Below are 21,021 nucleotides of genomic sequence, written 5' to 3'. Positions count from 1 at the left end.
GCACATGCTAACTGCTGTGGTACCCTTCCTGTTACCAAGCAGATAGATCCTTCTCCTGCTTTCTTTACTTGGATGCATGCTCAGGGGTTTCGTATTCCATATACCACAGAGACTGGGCAACAAATACATCTTTACTTTCCCTGGGATAGTAGCTAAAGTTTTCTGGTATATTTTTAACACTGAACAGTCTTGCAAAGCTGCTGGATGCAAGCAGGGACATGGATTACAGCTTCCCAACCTGTCAAGCATCCACTCTAGGTCAGAGGGACATTAAGACACTGAGCCATGGGTCTTGGTCTAATATATTCTGGGCCTGCTCAAGTGTCCAAAAACTGCTCATGGTTAAAGGGAATTTTAATTTCCCTTTTCATTTTTAGCATCTGGGTATATGCCTTCTTCTCTTTCTTTCTTAATATTCATTACTTTCTTTTCTTCTTCCTTTTTTGAAGTTTGGCTATGTATCTGAACTTTTGTTTGGGGATTTATCCTAGTCATCATTTCACTATTTTCTGTCCTTCTAGTCAGAAGCTGGAGCTTCCTCATCGTAATAGGTCAACATTTGTGGGGCAAACTTCACATTTAAATGAAGACATTAATCTTCCCCATATGAAAATAAACCAGAATAAAAAGGTTAAGAAAGAGCATCTACAAAAACAGTAAGAAAATATATTTAATCAAAGAAATAATTGATATTGTAGATGTAATGATATTACCAATATGATTGTAAGGAAGGCAGAGTAAAAATGATTCCTAAATTAGAGTACAAAGTGTTTAGAATAACTCTAACAATAAAAAACTAGAAAACTGAACTGTGTTCCAATTGACTTAAACTAAATTATTGTTCTATTTTATTTAAAATTTTACATGTGTGACCTTCTTCACAACCCGGGAGACCTTTAACACACCTCTATCTCCTTTGTTTTTTTTTTTTTTGCCAGTTTTCAATGTAAAAAACATGTAATTTTTCACTGTTGACTATTTTTTAAATTAGAACTAATTTTTATTTTTTTTTATTGGTTGTTCTAAACATTACAAAACTCTTGACATATCATATTTCATACATTAGATTCAAGTTGGTTTTGAACTCCCAGTTTTACCCCAAATACAGATTGCAGAATCACATCAGTTACATATCCACATTTTTACATAATGCCCTATTAGTAACTGTTGTATTCTGCTACCTTTCCTATCCTCTACTATCCCCCCTCCCCTCCCCTCCCATCTTCTCTCTCTACCCCTTCTACTGTAATTCATTTCTCTCCTTGTTTATTTTCCCATTCCCTTCACAACCTCTTATATGTAATTTTGTATAACAATGAGGGTCTCCCTCCATTACCATGCAATTTCCCTTTTCTCTCCCTTTCCCTCCCACCTCATGTATCTGTTTAATGTTTATCTTTTCTTCCTGCTCTTCCTCCCTGCTCTGTTCTTAGTTGCTCTCATTATATCAAAGAATACATTTGGTATTTGTTTTTTAGGGATTGGCTAGCTTCACTAAGCATGATCTGCTCTAGTGCCATCCATTTCCCTGCAAATTCCATGAATTTTTAAGGAGAGGAATATATGCAGAATATTATGGTTTTAACTGTTGTAAATTTTTAAAAATTATCCCCCCTTTTTCCAGAACATCTCTCAGTTTTCTGATTATTAACATCTGTGGATTGGGAGCCATGTCAAATATTTGAGATTTCCCAATACATGAACTTTGGTTTCCTATTTTGCCATTTATTGTGACAGGTCAAGAAAAGTTTGCAATTCTTTTTGGAGAGATAGACTTTGAAATGAGAATTGAATACATTTTCGTTTTTTTCTAGTATTCATGCTCAGAAATGCTCCTGAATCTTATAATATTTTTAGTCCTTGGTAACACATTTACTATTAGTTTGTTCACACGTCTTACCATTCCTTCATTTACTGTTAAAAGAATGGAAAAAAAGAAATTTGTTCCTAATTCTTCATTTGTTCATCTTAGTTCCTCTAAGGGAGAAGTCATTTTTTTTTTGTATAGCTTTAGTAGAAAAATAAATAAAGGAAAGAAAAAAAATTAAAAAAAATTTCAGCTCCAGCATGTTTTGCCCACTTAGTCTGAATTGGTCAAGTTTATAATTGACATCAGTAATGGAGAAAAAAAAAAGAAAAGAAAGAAATATTTCTCATACAAGTATAACTTTGGTTAGTATATTTTTTTTACTCTTTTCTTACTCTTTCCTTCATCTTGGTCTCATGATGTCTGATGGACTAGTACAATTTTCCTTATTTACCATTTCTCCCCTATCCCTGGAGTTGAAAGACTAGATGAACAAACTAGATGAACAAACATATTTTATTCTCAACCAATCACCGAATAGTCATTTCCCTGCAGAATAATTGGTTTAGGGGTTAAAAGGAGAGAGAACAAAACAAGTTCATCATGTGCCGCTTGGCTTGACTACACCCCTCTGTAGAAGCCAATCTGAGTAAGAACTGCTAGGAGTAGCCACCTACTTAGGTAATAAATGTAGCAGCAACAATACATTTTAAAGTTTTCATTGTTACACTAGGTACAAGAGAACTGTGATTTGCCATTTCCAGAGGAGTTTTTTCTAATTTTCCTGACAGTAAGTAAAGCTTTTTTTTTTTTTCCTGTAGTATGCCAAATATGTGGGTGGACACTGTTAAAATCATAATTTTTAGATGTTTTCATGTTGAAGACTTAATGACTAAATTTTTTCTATTTTTTCCCAACTTTTATCCTGTATTATAACAGTAAAATATATGAAAATAGCAAAATTTACTTCTGTTTTCACCAACAGAGAATTGCATAAATATTTTGATATGCAAATCTGAAAGAATAATTAAATTTGGAGATTATAAAAAACTGAAAAACAAAAATGACTTATGTTTGTTTGAGAACACTCCGGTGAAATTAATTTCCCATATAATTCATTCTTTCCTTCTTCATCTTTTTAAAACTTGTTTCACAGTTTGTTTCCTGAATTATTCAGCAACTAACCTGAGAAATTTAAAGGAAATTGTTTTATTCTTCCTGTGTCTCAGAATCGAATTTTATGCACTTTGAGTCCTGATAGTGATCCCACAGCCTATTTTTTTTTTTGTTAAAAGTTGTCCACTGCAATCTGAAGGTAAATACTACAAGAAAATATTTCACTGGGGTCATAACTAATGAATGTTACTTATTATTCACATGAACTGAAGTAATCTGAATTTTGACATTAATTTGATTAGCTTTGAGATTTTCATTAAAGTGCAAGGAGCAAGAAATGACTATTAATAGGAAGAGATATAATTTAATTATTCACATTATTGAATTCTGCTATGAAAGGTCAAAAAAGTGAAGTTACAGGTTCTAAACTCAAATGATAGTTTTTCTAGAAAGTGTAGAATTCTGTTGCTGAAAAATGTGAAAACAAATCACTCTACCTCTACACCATCTCTCAATCCCCCAGATAAAGTGAATATATGTGAGGTGAATCTTTAGTCATGAATTATCGCAATACAATTTTAAATCCCTTTTTTTACAATTTTTAGAAGTAGTAAATATTTTACTCAAAAACATAATCATGATTTTTCTTAGTATGCTTATTTTTTCTGGTTTATTTCTCTTTGTTTATTTAATGAAGAGGCAAAATGAGAATAAGACAGATAAGTGTGTATCAGCAAACTCAAGCTCTTCTGTGTAAGAATTTTCTTAAGAAATGGAGGATGAAAAGAGAGAGTGCATTGGTATGTAAGACAGTTTGTCTCCTTCTCCAGTTTTATTTTGTTGCTTAATGATTTCAAATGTTACGCTTTAGATAACAGACCAGATATGTTGATTTTTGAGGTTGTCTCTAGTTGTATTTGTTTAATTGAGAAATGCATAATAGTCCTTGAAAAATAACCTAGATTTGTAAAGAGTAACAGTACTACTCATATTTTTAAAGAGAAATTCAGTGTACTTTTAATTAAATGGTAAATTATATGAACAGTTAAAGCTACTGTGTTATCCACTTAGAACCAAGAAATTGAAATAAAATTGGTCTAGCATAAATTGAGAAATGTTAATTTTATACTCTCATATTTAAGACTGTTAATTTTCTATCTAAAGATTATTTCTGAGAATTTTCAAGTCACACCACTGTGGGTTTACATCAGGCAGCAGGCTAACTGCAGGTAACTAGCTCAGATCTCAGTGGCTTAACAAAGAAAAGATTTGTTTCTCTCTTGTTGTAATCTGAAGGTTGTAATGGAGAAGTAGGTTGAGTAGATGGTACAATTTCTCTACACAGTCATTCAGAGACCCAGGCTTCTTCTACTAGAGACTGGTCATCTTGCTAGGGCTTATAGACCTTCATGGAATCCTCTGCATCCAGTCAGTAGATGAGAAAAAGGAAGACTTGATATAGAGTATGGAAGGTTGTGTGAGGGTTCCCAAGCCAGGCTTGGAAGTAGCATGTTATCACTTCTATCCACATCCTACTGGTCGGAACTCAAACATTTTGTCTCACTTAATTTTAGGAGGCAGGGAACCTAGTCTAGCATGATATTAAAGGACAAAGAGGTTTTTGACATTGTGGATTCACTAGAGAAACTTTAACACTCAGTTCCTTCTTATTTCCTTTAGTTTTTGATATAAGGATATCATAACTGAGAAAACATTGCTATTTGCCCCATGAACCCTCTCTGGAATACCCCATGGAATCTTGAATTGGCTGCCTAGGAGTTCAGAGATTAGCACTCAATTAGGTGTTCTGTTAGTTTCAAATGGCTTCTGAAGTAGTTCATGAATTAGTGCAAAAGTTTAGTTCTAGCATCTGAGAAGGATATATGTGGATATTAACTTAATATTTATCTTTTATTGGGTTTTCTTTGCTTTGAAGAGTGGAGAATGGAAAGAGGCCAGCTATATGGGAAAACTGAAATTTGTCATCAACAGTTCTTTGATATCGATTGACTTTAAAAAAATGATCTAAGCTCGTCTCTTTCCTCCTCCTCCTCCTCCTCCTTCTTTTTGTCAAATATTTTATAGGAATGGGGCCTCCCAATACTGCTAGGACTGTATGTGGGTCTGCTTTCAGGAGTCAGAGAAAATGCCCAGTTACCTGAGATACCTCCTCAAGATCTGGGAAGGATAGACAAATTTAATATCTCTTCTATAATAATTGTGTATATGCCAATCTCTAATATAACCCAGAAGATAATGAATACAACAGCATTTGCTCCCTTAATGAAAGGTAGGTGTACTAATGGCAAGAAAGCATTACTGATATTAGTACATAATTTTTGAAAAGATGTATACATGTTAATTTGAGGTGACAATGATATATTCTGCTAACAATTTCAGCATCAAGATAGCATCCAATTTTGTTAAGTTGTTTTTGGTGGGGGGGCAGTCAGAACAATTAGCTTTGATGAGAGTTATATTTAGGGAGGCCTACATTCCTACTGGAAAGTAATGAAACATCAGATTTATAATTTCATATTTGCAGAGTAATAAATGGGAGAAATATAACCATTGGTAAATATTTATGGTTTTAACATGGAAATACAATGATTAATATGTATTGCTCATAAACAAAAAACTCAGTAAAAGATTAGATATTAGTTATATAACAGTAATCTCATAACTATGAAAAGATAGATAATTTGAAGATTGCTTTTTTCTACACATAGTATAATCAAAAGGTTGTTCTTTTCTGAATATAGTTCAATTCATAAACATCTTTAGAGGTCTTTATTTTAAATTATGTCTTTTTATAACCAAGATGAACAAACTGTATATTTTATTTATGAGCAAACAGGTTTGAATCTATTTACTCTTTTTTAAAATTTTAAGATTTTTATTTTTATTTATATATGACAGCAGAATGCATTACAATCCTTATTATACATATAGAGCACAATTTTTCATATTTCTGGTTGTATACAAAGTACATTCACACCAATTCATGTACTTTGGATAATGATCATCACATTCCACCATCATTTCTAACTCCATGCCCCCTCCCTTCCCCTCCAACCCCTCTGCCCTATCTAGAGTTCATCTATTCCTCCTATGCTCCCTCTCCCTATACCACTATGAATCAGCCTCCTTATATCAAAGAAAACATCCAGCATTTGGTTTTTCAGGATTGGCTAACTTCACTTTGCATTATCTTCTCTAACTACATCCATTTACCTGCAAATGGATTTCATTCTCTTTTATTGCTGAGTAATATTCTATTTATAGAAATATATATATATATATATATATATATATATATATATATATATATAAAACTGGCTCCACAGTTTAGCTATTTTGAATTGTGCTGCTATAAACATTGATGTGGCTGTGTTCCTGTAGTATGCTGCTTTTAAGTCCTTTGGGTATAGACTGAGGAGAGGGATAGCTGGTTCAAATTGTGGTTCCTTGCTCAATTTTCCAAGAAATCTCCATATTGATTTCCATATTGGCTGCACCAATTTGCAGTCCCACTAGCAGTGTATGAGTGTACCTTTTTCCCCACATCCTCGCCAACACTTATTGTTGTTTGTCTTCATAATAGCTGCTATTCTGACTGGAGTGAGATGAAATCTTAGAATGGTTTTGATTTGCATTTCTCTAATTGCTAGTGATGATGAACATTTTTTTAACATATTTGTTGATTGATTGTATATCATATTCTGAGAAGTGTCTTTAATACTTATTTTCTAACAAGTGAAGCTTCTGGTTGTTATAAATAGAGTTGTTTGTTATCTTGGTTTCTGCATAGGACAAAGGTCGTACAATTTTTTTTCTTTAGTGAATCTGGAATCTGGAATACTCAGCTGTAGAGTGACTACAATTGCCTCTAAGTTTTCATAACTTCATTGTATAATGTTGACTAATCCCACCATAATGGTTTTTTTTTTTGTATACATAAAACTTTCCCTGATGCCTGTCATTTAAAAAAAGAAAACACTTCATTCTCATATATGTCTCCTGATTCTGGAATCTGAAGAATTAAAATAAAAATGTCCACTTGACTTTTATTTCAAGTTTGATTTAAATGGAAAATAATATTAGTGTTGAGACTAATAAAAATATGTGAAGACAGTTGAATATTTTGTGTTGAGGAAACTCAATTACAATTTTGTATGTCTATTTTTACCTTATAATTTGCAGGAACAAGAATCATTGGGGTACCAGATAAAAAAGACATGGATGAAGTACTTTTTGAGTATTTCCCGCATGCAATGGGAATCATCTTTAGTGACACTTTCTCTTACAAGTTAAAAGTTTCTCGAAGATATGATGTTCCATTTTTGAGAGATGATTTAACAGGTGACTTTTCATATAAAATTTAATTATGTCTGTCTTCATGTTTTCAACATAGGAACAGGTGGGGATGGGTAATATAGATTTTTTCAATGGCACAGGAGAAAATAGAATAACATTTATTGTTGAACTTATTCAAGATAAACTAGATAAACTAGCCTCTCACTAGAAGCTGATTCTTAAAAAAAAAACCCTGTAGAATAATTCAACATTTATCTATTGAGCATGCATGTATATGACTGGAAGGATGCAGGTGTGATCAAGACTGATAGGTCTGCTGATGGGTCCATGACAGGTGAAATTCCAATTTATCAGGAAAGTCAGATGTTGAAGAATTAAGGACAAGTACAAGGAAAGGTTCTTATGGGGACTTAGACTGGTATTCCTGGTGAACTGTGGAATTAGGGAAAGGATGTTTAAACCAAGACCAGAAGGCATTGCTTTCAGGGGGCAGAAAGAGGAAAAGCAAATGGGAAAACCTGAAGGGAGAAAGGGGATCTCTTATTAGATCTCGAAGATACTGAAGAGGAGTATGATGGGCAGAGGAAGCTGGAGCGAGTCAGGTTGGATCTTCTGGCATCTCATAGACCTCAAGCATTGGATAGCCCTTGAGGTACTTCAGTCGAGGCAAGGAAGGTTGTGATTAGGTTTCCAAGACTAAGACAGCATTCCTGATGCAGCCAGAGAATAGATTGTAAAGGACTCAGGGAGAATGTAATGAATCCTGCCAGTGAGCTGACAGGTGGCTGAGCTGATGCTGGAGGCAGCTGAAAGGGAGAGAGGGCAAAAAATTAGAAGACCCTCTAGGAAGCAGAAGCAATGGGACTAGTAGAATCAGTTCTTTCCTACTCATGCTAATTGGGACAGGGGATGGGAGAAAAATCATACCCACCACAAAGTATGACAAAGCCAGGTTATAAGATAAAGAACTCAAGAGCTATTTTATATATCTTATATATAGCTATCAGGAAAGACCTGTTTGATGAAGTTACTTGAGAGAGGAGATCAGGATGAAGAAGTGAGCCATACGTCCATCTAAAAGGAGAACATTTGAGTGCAAAGAAAGTTGTAGGGCTGGGGTGTTTTTAATATTTTGAGAAATAGCATGGAACACAGTGTTTCCTTTTATTTACTTTTTGTTTTCTAATATCTTCTATGAGTCTGTGGTCTTCATGAATAAAATTACCTTTTTTAAACTTTCATGTGCTTCTTTCTTCTGTGTAGTTAAATATTCTGACTGGCAAAGTCTCCCCTGTATTGTCTTCTCTTAGATTCTTGCTTCTTAGTGTCCAACAGTCTTTGTCCCATACTGATGGTTATTCTTTTATTTGTGCTTACAGATCCTTGTTGGGAAATATATGGTGAATATTCATGTGTATTGTCCAGATACTGGGATAGAGGATTTGTGACTTTGCAGACTATCATTAATGCTGCTATTATAGAAGTAAGTACCCACCTGAGAAGGTCTAATGTTCAATGTAAACTAATCCCAAGGGCATCATGATTGTTGTGAAAGTTGATGCTTTTAGTCCATTTATGCTGTGATTTATCAACTACCTGAGACTGGGTGATTTTAAAAGAACAGAAATTTGTTTTTCACAGTTCTGGAACCTGTAAAACGCTAGATTTAGGTGCTAGAAAACTGAGAGTTCATGTTCCTCACAGATGTCACCATCTAAGTGTTCTCACATGGTGAAAGAGCAGAAGGGCAGAAAGGGCCTTAGTTGGTTCCCCACAGCCTTTGAAAAGGCACTAATTCATCCATGAGGGTAGTACCACATTCATGAGGATAGTTATCTAATCACTTCCCCCAAAGGCCTACCCCTTATATCATCAGAGTGATGAAGTTGCAATGTGAATTTATAGAAAGGTCCCATTCAAACCAAAGCAGTGATGTATGCTCAGGTTTTCATATAATGAAGCAGATGTTCAGACAAAGAACCCTGCCTATTTTCCGACTTGTTTTTTGGTACTAGGGATTGAACCTAAGGGTGCTTAACCACTGAGCAACATCCCTAGACCTTTCCATTTTTTTTTTCTTTTGAGACAGTGTCTCCCTATGTTGCTGGCTTTAATTCAAGCTTCTCCTGTCTGAGCTTCCAGAGTATTTTCAATCTTTTAGTTTTTTAGTAGTTCTAAAATCACAGTAAACTGCAGGAATATACAGAGAGGTCCATTTTACTAGTCACTCATTTTCCCCTAATGTAAAATCTTATATAGTAACAGTAGAATATTGAAATTGTTATAAGTACAAACTGCAACACTGATGCTGATTTCACCAATTTTGTTCCTTAAATAATGATTCATATTTGTTTAAATCCTTCTTTAGGTCACAACAAATCACTCTGTTATAGATGAGTCGATGTCAGTCACTGCCATAAATATGAAGACATTACCCTTTATTTTTAAAGACATTTTTCAACGTGAAAAAATGTAAGGAATTGATGAAAATGATGGGTCTACATGATTCAGCTTTCTGGTGAGTGATAAATTCAAGTAGTTCCAGGTAATAAATGGAAACTCTGAAGCAAAAAAAAAAAATGTTATTGCTTCAAAATACCATTGTTTAATTTTGATACAGTAACTACATTATCTTTTGCTCTGACTTCTTGATTTAGTCTTTGTTAAATTTTGTCATGGAAAATAATGATTACAATTTGCTGAGCAATTTTTTCTATGCCATGAATATCTTAAGGTAACTCTGTGATAGAAGAACGCCCTTCCAGTTTGTAAACAAGGAGAGTTAAAATGAAAAAGTGTTGCCCAACTACAGGTATATATTGAGCGTGTGACTTTCCCAAAGTATCCTGAGGACACCTCTCCTAATTGATCTACCCACAACTATCAGCTGATTTCTCCCTGCTGCCTCATGTTGAAGACAAATGTGTGGTCCTATAAAGGCTAAATTATGTTCAGAGGCTGGGCCCCAAGCATATACTTTTTTGAGCAAGGAAATATCATATGTTGTTAAATGAAGTAGCATATGGAATGTGCCCAGGAAATACAACACCTACACTGACATGTAGGAGGGGCCTCATAAGAGCATTCGCTTCATATAGTAGTATTTATATCTTGCCCCATTCCACACATAATTTAAATTTTGAAATATATATGTTCGAATATAAACACATATATGCATATACATATCTGAATGTATACACTTATGTATTTATATCATAGTGAAACAAATAATTACATAGAAAAAAAGATAGGTAAAACATTAATAGAGGGGCTGGGGATGTGGCTCAAGCCGTGTCGCGCTCACCTGGCATGCGTGGGCCACTGGGTTCGATCCTCAGCACCACATAAAAATAAAATAAGGATGTTGTGTCCACTGAAAACTAAAAAAAAAAAAAAAAAATTAAAAAATTCTCTCTCTCTCTCTCTCTCTCTCAAAAAAATAAAAAAACATTAATAGAAGAGATTAGTAGATAGAAGTGAAAATCATGCAAGCTCTACACTTCCAAAAAGTCAAAACACAATTTTGCAAGACTTCAGTGACAAAATTCATACTGCCTAGAAAAAGGAGAAAAGGAAAAATAATGTATTAACTTTACCCCAAAGAAAATATAAACATATTTTTTGAATCTCTATATGGTCCTCATATCAAGGAAATATTCTTTATACATATGGAACTTCTTGGAATGGATAAAAATTATTATTTGAACAATCCTTTAAAGGCCATATATTCCCTGAAATTAAATGAAGGTGTAAGAGATTTTTATTATCTATAAAATATATTTACTAACAGTGATTTTTAATTCTAATATGAATGAATTGTGAAATAGAAAAAGAGGAAATCATGTCTTAAGATAGAGAAAATACTTTTTTTGTAGTGAAACATTTAGAAACAGAAATAGCCAATCACAAAATCTGTTAGGTGGAATAGAGAGGGAACTCATATAAAAGGGGTTAACACCTACTTTAAGTCCAGGGCATGTCTTATGGAACAGAATGACAGTAGTCACCTGAGATCAGGTAGGTGCCAGTCAATCCAATATTAAAGTCAGAAAAGTATTACACATGTAGGTGTGAATTCATTCTCAGGATGATTTCTTGGTATGCATCCACCTAAAATTTAGCAAAATAAATCTCTCTCTCTCTCTCTCTCTCTCTCTCTATATATATATATATATATATATATATATATATATATATCCTTAAAACAAAGAGAGTAAAAGATTCTGAAATGTTTCTACTAAGTTCCAAATATGTCTATTTGAAACAAATTGTATAACACTCTTTTACTCATGTCATAAATGTGAAAAGTAATCACTATTTATTCTTTAATATGATCCTAAATTGCTTTATTTTCAGCATGAGGGTTTTTGTAGTTTTATATCTCTCCCAAGATTCCTTTCTTCACTCCTGTAACTGGTTCTATTTTTAGGTAATATTATAATATCTTTCACTTGTAATTCTCCTACATTGTAGTTTTTCAAATCCTACTTAAAGTAGTTCCCTTCTGTACTCAGGAAGTGGATTCTGAAGAATATGTTATGCTTTTCAAAATTGCTGATGCTTCTCGCACAGGCTGAATCATTGTAATGATGTGAAATTTAAAAAGTCAAGTAAATCATAAATCTAGTATATGCATGTTCTACTGGGACATATTGAATCAAGGTCCTGGTTTTAATATATTTTTTTATATTCTTCAGTTGTTATATTCTTAATTATGCAGTTTTAAGTAGAGGGACAAACTCTGGAGAGAGAGAGTGCTACATATGCGCCTTGATACTGGTTTTACTTTGTGGCCCTGAATAAGGCCACTAACTAATAAAAGGATTGCAGCTTTATTATTTATAAAATAAGGCCCTTGGGTTAAGGCACACTGTAGTCTTTCTAGATCTAAAATCTGATACCGTGTCTAATATATACTCATAAAAATGGGAACACGGGCACACACAAAGCAGCATGCAAATGTAAAGGTATACCATAATTCATGTCAGTTGCAGTAAAGAAATCATGAGTATGAATAGGAAGAATACATGGGATTAGTGAAGTTATGGATTTCAACTATTAAAGAGAGTGAACGTGCTACCTGTGGAGACCCTTAATAATTATCATATATCCCTGATGTTAGACTTGAGTTATTTGACCAGCATCTGTTAAGTTTCCTTCCAATTCTACAATTAGGACAATTTGATAATATCTAATAAAGCTGAAGATACCAAATGCTTATCTTTTTTAATTCAACAACTTCATCTTAGAGATGTTCTTATGCATTTTCCCAGAAAAGACAAATTCTTAGCAATGTTGTTGTAGAAAACAAATGGAAGAAATCTAAATGTCCATGGGCAGGAGAAAACTAGGATATATTCAAGCTATAAACTATTCTATAGCAGTGTGTAATATTGTTAATGTCAAATGATGAAGGCAAGTCACAGAAGAATAAATACAGTACTACTTATATTACGTTCATATTATTTATACTGTGCATGCCTATAGAGCTGATGCCTAACTGGTAGGCATCAGCAAAGCCATGGTGCTCTATACATTCTTTTAATTGGTTGTGGTATCCTTTCCCATTGGTTGGGCCTGTGCCAGTATTCAATATCCATCATTTTTCTGTGATAAGGCAATCAAACTATGTGAGAATTATGAACAGTACACTTAGAAAACTGGTTATTTTCATGGGAGAATCATAATCAGGAAATGGATGTGCAGTGAGTTTCTGTCATATTGATATTATAGCTATTAACCTAGGTTACAGGTATAAGGGGAATCATTGTTATTCTTTAGATGACTTTAGATATCCAAAACATTTCTTAAGGAAGTTAAAATAATTTAAGTAACTTTTTGTCTTTGCTTAGGTTGTCCTGGGGTTTAATGTATACCACCTTCATCTTCATCATTTCCATATTCATTACAATTATCATAACATCCACCCAAGTTATACTCATGACTGGCTTTATGGTCATATTTACACTCTTATTCTTATATGGCTTGTCTTTAGTAAGTTCATATGTTTATTTACACTGTCTACACTTGAGTTCTTAGCTACAAATAGTGAATATTAGTGTCCCTGTAGGTTAGTACAGTCCCTTCTTTTATGTCCAGTGTGTGTGCCATTGTAGCCATTCCTAGTTATCACTCTCCTAAATTCATTCCATGCTACTCCCTCTTTCTTCTCTGAACAAGAGCCTATAATTCTTCTACCTGCCAGAATGATTTCTGCAGTAGGTGTGTAGATAGAAACCCTTCCTTAGAATATTAATTCATTTTAATTTTTCCTAGTTTATATTTGTACCATATCCTCAGATCTTTCAGCTTCCGCCCACTTCCTCAGCAACAAAAGTCCACTGAGTAAGGTCAATAAGGATCCCCTTAAAAAAAAAAAAAGAAGAAGAAGAACAACAACAACAACAACTGTGAGCAGAACAGAATCACTATGCCTTACTATGTTCATTCTCACTGTTAAATATTTTTCATGATATAGAGATCCTTATACCAGTGGTTCTCAGTGAACTAAATGTCTGCTGTAGCTAAATAAGTGTGTTCTCTCTTTCAGCTAGCTCTATCATTCCTGATGAGCGTGCTGTTACAGAAAGCTGTCCTCACAAATTTGTTTGTGTTTCTCCTCACCCTCTTTTGGGGGTTTATGGGATTCACTGCCTTCTATAAACAACTTCCTCCATCTGTACAGTGGATTTTGAGTATTTGTAGCCCTTTCGCCTTAAGAGCTGGAATGACTCAGGTAAAAGCATTGCTAATTAATTATTGAACTTTCAAAAGAACTTGATATTTCATGACTGATTATAATTAGCACTATCTTCAACCAAGAGCCTTTAAGTAGTTTTCTATTTTAAAAGTAACTTTGAAAAAGTTCTCTTATCGTTGTACTAATTAGGTGCTTCAGGAGTTTCTCACGTTCTTTTTAAGATCTGTTTCATTTGTTACATTGAAGACATTTTGCTAAACCATAGTGATTTTATAAAAACAAGCACAAGTCCTAATTTAAATTTTTATACTTAGAACATTGTCTTTTAGAAACCAGAGTTTCCTTATAATTTTCTTTTAGTCATTATAAAATGGATATTTTTTTTCGAATTGTTTTATTTGCTTATTTATATATTTGACTAATTAATAGTTATTTAAAAAGCTAGTTAGTAATGATAATTCTAGTTCTAATGATAATAATAATAGTAATTCTAATAATTCTGAAAATAATAGTTCTAACAATTCTTTATACAACTTATATATTTACTAACTTAAAGATATATTATGATTTTTGTTGAAATCTTAGATTCTTCATATGGATTATAACTTGAATGGAGTAGTTTTCCCTGACTCCTCAGGAGAATCATATACAATGCTAGCAACATTTTCTGTGTTGGCTTTTGATGGTCTTATCTACTTGATGCTGGCACTGTACTTTGACAAAATCTTACCCTGTAAGTAATGATGTTTTTTTCTCTGACATCTCCAGTTAATGATCACATCAAATAGTTTTTCTTAAAGTTATGCAAATCTATTTTTAGAAATGAAAAAAATTTCTCATCTCAGAGCTAATGTACTCTTTATTTTTACTTCAGAGTTTTAGTTATCCAAAGAAATTTTACATAAAAACAATTATTCTTCTGACTTCCATATAATGTTATAATTACATGATAATGCTAATTATATAACATTATAATTATGTAGTAATGAAATAATATTAGTTTTTCAAGTATCCTTGAAAAGTATTTTCAAAGAGTGATACTTAGGATTTGTGTCAGAACAAGCAGAAATTTCTTAAAAGTGATTTGGCTTTGGAAATGCTTATTAATAAATATTTGTTTAGCAATATTTTCAACATTATCATGTACTATTCAAATTTACAGAAATATTTACAGTCATATTGTCTTTATCTTGCAAACAACCAAAAAATTTCAGTAAGCCAAGAATACCTGCACACTCACTAGACTCAGAATGCTTTCCCAATACATAATCTTATTCTTGTATATTCTTTCTGCTTTGACTACAATTAATATTGTCTTGTATATTCTGTGTATTTACTAGTATGTATTTCTCTATTTTGGTTACTTCTGTTTTATACTGATGACCCTTAATAACAAATACTACTTCATTTTTTAATCTAGAAAAAAAATTGAAAACACGACCATATTTATCCTGAACTAATATGATTTCTTCATGTTTATTTCATTCATGTACCTATATGCAAATACTTGAATTTCAGTATTAGGTTCCACTATATTGCTATGGTCAAATTGTTGAAGTTCATAAAGGTGTTTCTAATTACTTTTATGTGCCATATTGAGATTTTATATTTTCCCAATATTTCATTTCATTCATTCTTCTAAATACTTTTAGGATCACATTTTATTTAAACCTTTGATCTATATTTTGTTAAAAGTTCCATTATATGTTTTAACTTTTGCAATGTTATTTCTTTTGAATTTTCATTGTTTACTTTATTAACAACTTTTCTTCTGAATAATAGCAAGTGGAAAGAAAAGAATTTTTCTACGATGTTTAAAAATTTATGATATTCTAGATTGTTCAGGGGAAACCTTGTATTCATATTAGTGATCTGATATTATATTGCCTATTGATTAATTAGATGGAAATGAGCACCGCTATTCTCCATTATTTTTCCTGAGTTCATCATCTTGTTTCCGACACCGAAGGACTGATAATATGGTCATTGAGAAAGACCTGGATCCCGAGCATCCCTCTGATGGTTATTTTGAACCCATAGCTTCTGAAATCCAAGGAAAAGAAGCCATCAGGTAACCATAATTCATGAGTACCGAGCTAAGGAATGGTTACCAATAGCAATGAGGTGAGCCTGGGGCCAAATATTGAAGGGAAAGGAACTGGTCAACATCACTTTGCACTAATCCAAGGCCAGCCACCACCAGTTTCTCCTAACTGCTACCTGAAAGGAGGATTTCCTTTGATCCTCTCCATACAATGTTACCAAGTCATGCTCCACCTTGTCTGCTTTTCTGCTTCTGTCTCTTGTGCGCTACCTCTTTTTATGCTATTTTCATTCTCTGAACCCTTCCTTTCATAGTTTTGTCTGACTTATAAGATGGAAGAAGTAAGAAATTTGGAATCAGAAATTCTTACAGCCTTGCATCACAATTGTTTCTTATTTGATGTGTAACCTTGGAAAAACAAGTAAGTTTCTCAAGTCTCAGTGTCTTCTGTGAAACAAGAGTAATATCCACTTCATAATATTGTTAAGAGAATTGGTAGGTACCTGGACCATATAAGGAGCACTTAAAATATCTGTGTTCTTGGACTTTCCTTCTTGAATTAGAATTACTTGAATTACAACCACTGAATCCAAGTATTTGTGGATTTTAAAAAGCCCTGTAGATTTTTTTTCCTACAAAGTTGCAAAGTCAAGGAATCAGAGCTTTAAATATCAACAATTCGTTTACTTTGCAGATATTTATATAGTACTTACTATCTACCAGACTTGTACTTAATTCTTACTAAGAATTAAACTTGTAAGGCAGGTACTTCTATTTTCTCTATTTTAAAATTAGAAAATTGAACTATTGAAAGGTTAAGTTTCTTGCCCAGTATTTTTTAATTGGATATATCATTTTCATTTAAAGCTTCCTTTGATTTCACTGTAACATTCTCTTCATACCTTTTTATAAGTGGCATTGATGATGAATTTGGTATTGTCAATCTGTTCCATAGTTATAGTGATAACTATAGTTAACATACTGATTTTAACTTTTGTGTAATATTTTAAGACATGAGTCTCTTGGCTTACTTCTCTCTCTTTAAAAGAAGGATACTTTGATTATTTTTGATTTTTGCTTTTATAAACAAGGCTTCCATGAACAACCTTTTAAGAATAAGCAAGGTAAAATGATGATTTTGTTCTAAGGTGATTTGTATATGTAAAGGTGTGTGTGTGTGTGTGTGTGTGTGTGTGTGTGTGTACACATGTGGGAGTTATACATGTGCACATCTAGCAGACAAAAACCATAGCTCTAAGGATGGTGCTGCATGTAACAGGTAGTATAGTGATTCTCACACATAAAACATGAGGCAAAGGATGCCAAAAGATGTCACAGGATAGACCATAAGAGGCATCTTTATGTCATATGGAAGAGTCTTGATATTCTCTCTGAGGCTCATGAGGAAATCCTGAGGAATGTTGAAGAATAATTAAGATGATTTTTAAAAACAACAACCTATTTTATCTTTAAAGCATGAATTCTAAGAGGGATAACTTAAGAAGAGGAGAAAAAATTAGAGGCAGTATACAATAGGAGAACTGATAAAGGACTAAACAAGATTGATTAGTAGGGATCTAGGGAGACCATCTCAACATGATAGCTATTTAAGAGTTAAATTTTACAAGAAATATAATTGGTTACATGGGTGATGGATGAGTCTGAGCAATAATTATGAAGAAAACAGCTGAATGTCCATACTGCTAAGTATGATCCAGAATGGTAGTGGAATGGGTTTAGGTGGGAAAGGAAATGAGATCTGTTCTGGATCTGCAAGTTTAGAGCAGTTTTTTCTCAAACATAGTTTCACATTAGAATCACTTGGGAGACTTTCATAGTATCCCAGTCCTCAATCTTCACCCCAAATCAATTAATATGGATCTAATGTGAATCTTTGAGTTAGTTCACAGGCATCAGTTGTCTTGGTATTACAATGTATTCAAGTTGAATAATTCTGATTTAGTTGTGTGTGTGTGTGTGTGTGTGTGTGAGAGAGAGAGAGAGAGAGAGAGAGAGAGAGAGAGAGAGAGAGAGGGAGAGAGAGAGAGAGAAAGAGAGAGAGAGAGAGAGAGAGAGAGAGAGAGAGAGAGAAAGAGATAGGCATCCAGAATCAGACAGACATAGAAGTGTGGGGGGGGAGAGGATAGAGTCAAGATTGGGCTAGTGTTGAAACCGTAAGAATGGATGAGATAACACACTCAGAGAGTATAGGTAAGATGATCCACAGTATACATGGAGGAACCTATGAAGCACAAGATAATGTTGGAATGTAGGCACAAAGAGTGAATGAACAAAGAGGAAGTCATTGATGGGGATTCATCATCCAGTGATCCAGGATGAGAAAACATTTATTGCATTTGGTAAATAGGTGGTTACTCATGATTTTATTAAAAAGAGGTCCCTGGAATGTGTGGTTGAGATCTAAGTGAAGAATAAAGAGAAGGAAATGAAGCAGAAATGGCAAGTTTACATTTTTATTTTGATAATAGTGTAAGATAATGGGAGGAGAGAAACTTCATCATATCTAAATCAGAGTTAGAGTTCAAAGCTATTAGAACACTCTAGAAGGTGTAAATGACAGAGGCTCTGACTATTGGATAAGAAAGGAAGGGATGGGAGACAAAGGATAAAACCAGAGGAAGAAATGATAATTACAGAGTTTCCTACTTTTCTAAACAAATTATTAGTTGTTTAATTTTGACTTTCTAGAAAGATTCTTTTATTTTCTGTGTCAGAGGAAATATTTCATTGCAAAGTCCTGTCTTTCTGACTAGCCTGGCATTGCCATCTTTTATTTCACACAAGTGGCCAGTGGCATCTAGCTCTACAGCAGGTTTATTCATGATCTATGCTATTTTTACTTCTGTCTTGGCTAAGTAAGCATCCCTTTTGTTATTTCAGGATTAGAAATGTTAAAAAGGAATATAAATCAAAGTCTGGAAAAGTGAAAGCTTTGAAAGGTAAAGAAAAACATTTCATTTTTTCCACTGTTATTACAAAAAATATGTAAAATTTAATGTGCAAGATTTAAAAATATCAACAAAAAAGAAAAAAGAAAAAAATATAAATAATCAAATTCAATTCTACCATTAAGACATTAATCATTACTAAAATAGTGCTATAAAACTCTAGATACTTCATGGGTCTATTAACTAACAAAAATATGGAATATAAAATGAAAACTGTCATTTTACTTTGTTCTTAGATTATTGTACTATAGATAATATTTTAAATTTGTATAACTTCTAGACTAAAATCTGATAAAATTTTTTCCTAGTCAGGGAATTTACATAGTTTTTACACTCTGGTGCAGTAATTAACTAAAATAGGATGGGTAAAAACATTGATAGTGAATTAAATTTGCAAGTCAATATGCTGAGACAAACATTGTTTATAACTTTGAACAAATATATTTTGATATTAGATATTCTTAAAAATATGGTTTGTGTAAGCATTAAATTTAGCAAGTATTTTTTCTAGAGAACAATTTTCTTTTATTAAAAATAATCCTTAAGTGGAATAGAAATTATATTTACAAAAGATAAAAAATAAGAATTCATAACCCACTTGAATCAAATGTATGAAATATGATATGTCAAGATCATTGTAATGTTTTGAGCAAACAATAAAAAAAAAGAAAAAAAATACGGGGGCCTGGGGATGTGGCTCAAGCAGTAACACACTCTCCTGGCATGCGAGGGGCACTGGGTTCGATCCTCAGCACCACATAAAAATAAAATAAAGATGTTGTGTCCACTGAAAACTGAAAAATAAATATTTTTAAAAAAACTTTTAAGGTAGAGAAGAACAATGAAGGACTATCTTCATTGTATTTACACTGTGTTTCTTCTCTAACAAATACAGTATCCTATAACTCAATCTTTATTCCTTTGACATTAGTTCTATACTTTGAGAAATTAATGTATTTTGTGAGCAAGTTTATTCTTCCCTCTAGGCCTGCTAGACTTTTCTCATCAAATACCATTTAGATCTGTGACTTGTTTAATTTTGGCTAACAGCATATTAGAGTAATTTATATGTATACTTTAAATTTCCGAACACATCACAACATATTTGTACTCATGAAATAACCATCACTTCGTATTATGTTTAAACATCTTCAACTTCCATAAGAATTTATTCCATTTTTAGCAGTACCTTAACAAATTGAAAACAAATGGAGATCAGACATGAAAATATATGTACAAATTGGAGCCATGTGGAGTTGTTCTTCCGGGAGTAGGTGGGAAGTTGCATTCTCTATGCTTTGTGCTCTGCATGAAAGAGTCCCTGTGGCAACTCTGGAGCACCTTTGAGAATACACTCTGAGTACTTTATCTACATCCTGTTTTTCAGTGACTAAATAACATTCTGTTTTATGGATACCATGATTAACTTAACACACCAGTGTATAAAATTCAGTTTCACTATCATAGAAAACACTAGTATGATTATCTTTGTTCAGGATTTATGAGGGTCATTAATTATAACCTGAAGATAAGTTTCTAGAGGCAGAACTATTCAAAGAAACGATATTTTCAAGATTCTTGACTCATATTTCAAATCATTTCCCTTTATGATTGGAGGAATTTATACTCTCACAGTCATACATAATTAATAATAACAAGAACCATAGGAAGAATAGAAAAAAACTCTTAAGGGTCTTTGAGAATTCAGTATGTATTGGGAATTATACTAAGTAATTTACATGGATGTTTTCCACTTAAATTATGAAAAGTATTTTGATGTTTCCCTCACTTTGCAGATGAGGAAACTGAGACTTGCATTTCATTTTTGCAGTGATGTGGGTCAGTTTCAGGAGAGCGTCAATGTTATTTTCTGCTTACTCTTGAAAACGCTGGGTACTTTTTATTTACAACACCATACATAAAATTTGTACAGTATTTGTGTAGTTGTCTCGATATTATTTATTAAATAATTCAACTTTCTGATAAATTTGAGAGATCACTTTATTAACCTTTATGCTTATAATGGTCCATTTTGGACACCGTTTTCATTAGCTGCTGTTATCCTAGT

General features: G+C 33.0%; 1 protein-coding gene across 1 annotated transcript in view; it reads left to right on the top strand.

Annotated features, from left to right (window-relative positions):
• Positions 1–3,060: 3,060 nt before the first annotated feature.
• The window catches only part of LOC113191574 (ATP-binding cassette sub-family A member 6-like), a 62,098-nt gene continuing 44,137 nt past the window's right edge, over positions 3,061–21,021 (top strand). The window contains 12 exon segments of the mRNA XM_077800525.1: positions 3,061–3,122; positions 3,621–3,723; positions 5,009–5,213; positions 7,127–7,285; positions 8,620–8,723; positions 9,609–9,694; positions 9,696–9,758; positions 13,093–13,234; positions 13,791–13,976; positions 14,526–14,673; positions 15,843–16,011; positions 18,886–18,944. Of these exon segments, the coding sequence (XP_077656651.1) occupies positions 3,628–3,723; positions 5,009–5,213; positions 7,127–7,285; positions 8,620–8,723; positions 9,609–9,694; positions 9,696–9,758; positions 13,093–13,234; positions 13,791–13,976; positions 14,526–14,673; positions 15,843–16,011; positions 18,886–18,944 (1,417 nt within the window). The 5' untranslated portion in view covers positions 3,061–3,122; positions 3,621–3,627.

The sequence above is a fragment of the Urocitellus parryii genome, chromosome 7 (genome assembly GCF_045843805.1).
Source record: "Urocitellus parryii isolate mUroPar1 chromosome 7, mUroPar1.hap1, whole genome shotgun sequence".
NCBI classification, from domain to species: domain Eukaryota; kingdom Metazoa; phylum Chordata; class Mammalia; order Rodentia; family Sciuridae; genus Urocitellus; species Urocitellus parryii.
This window is presented reverse-complemented; position numbering and strand designations above follow the sequence as displayed.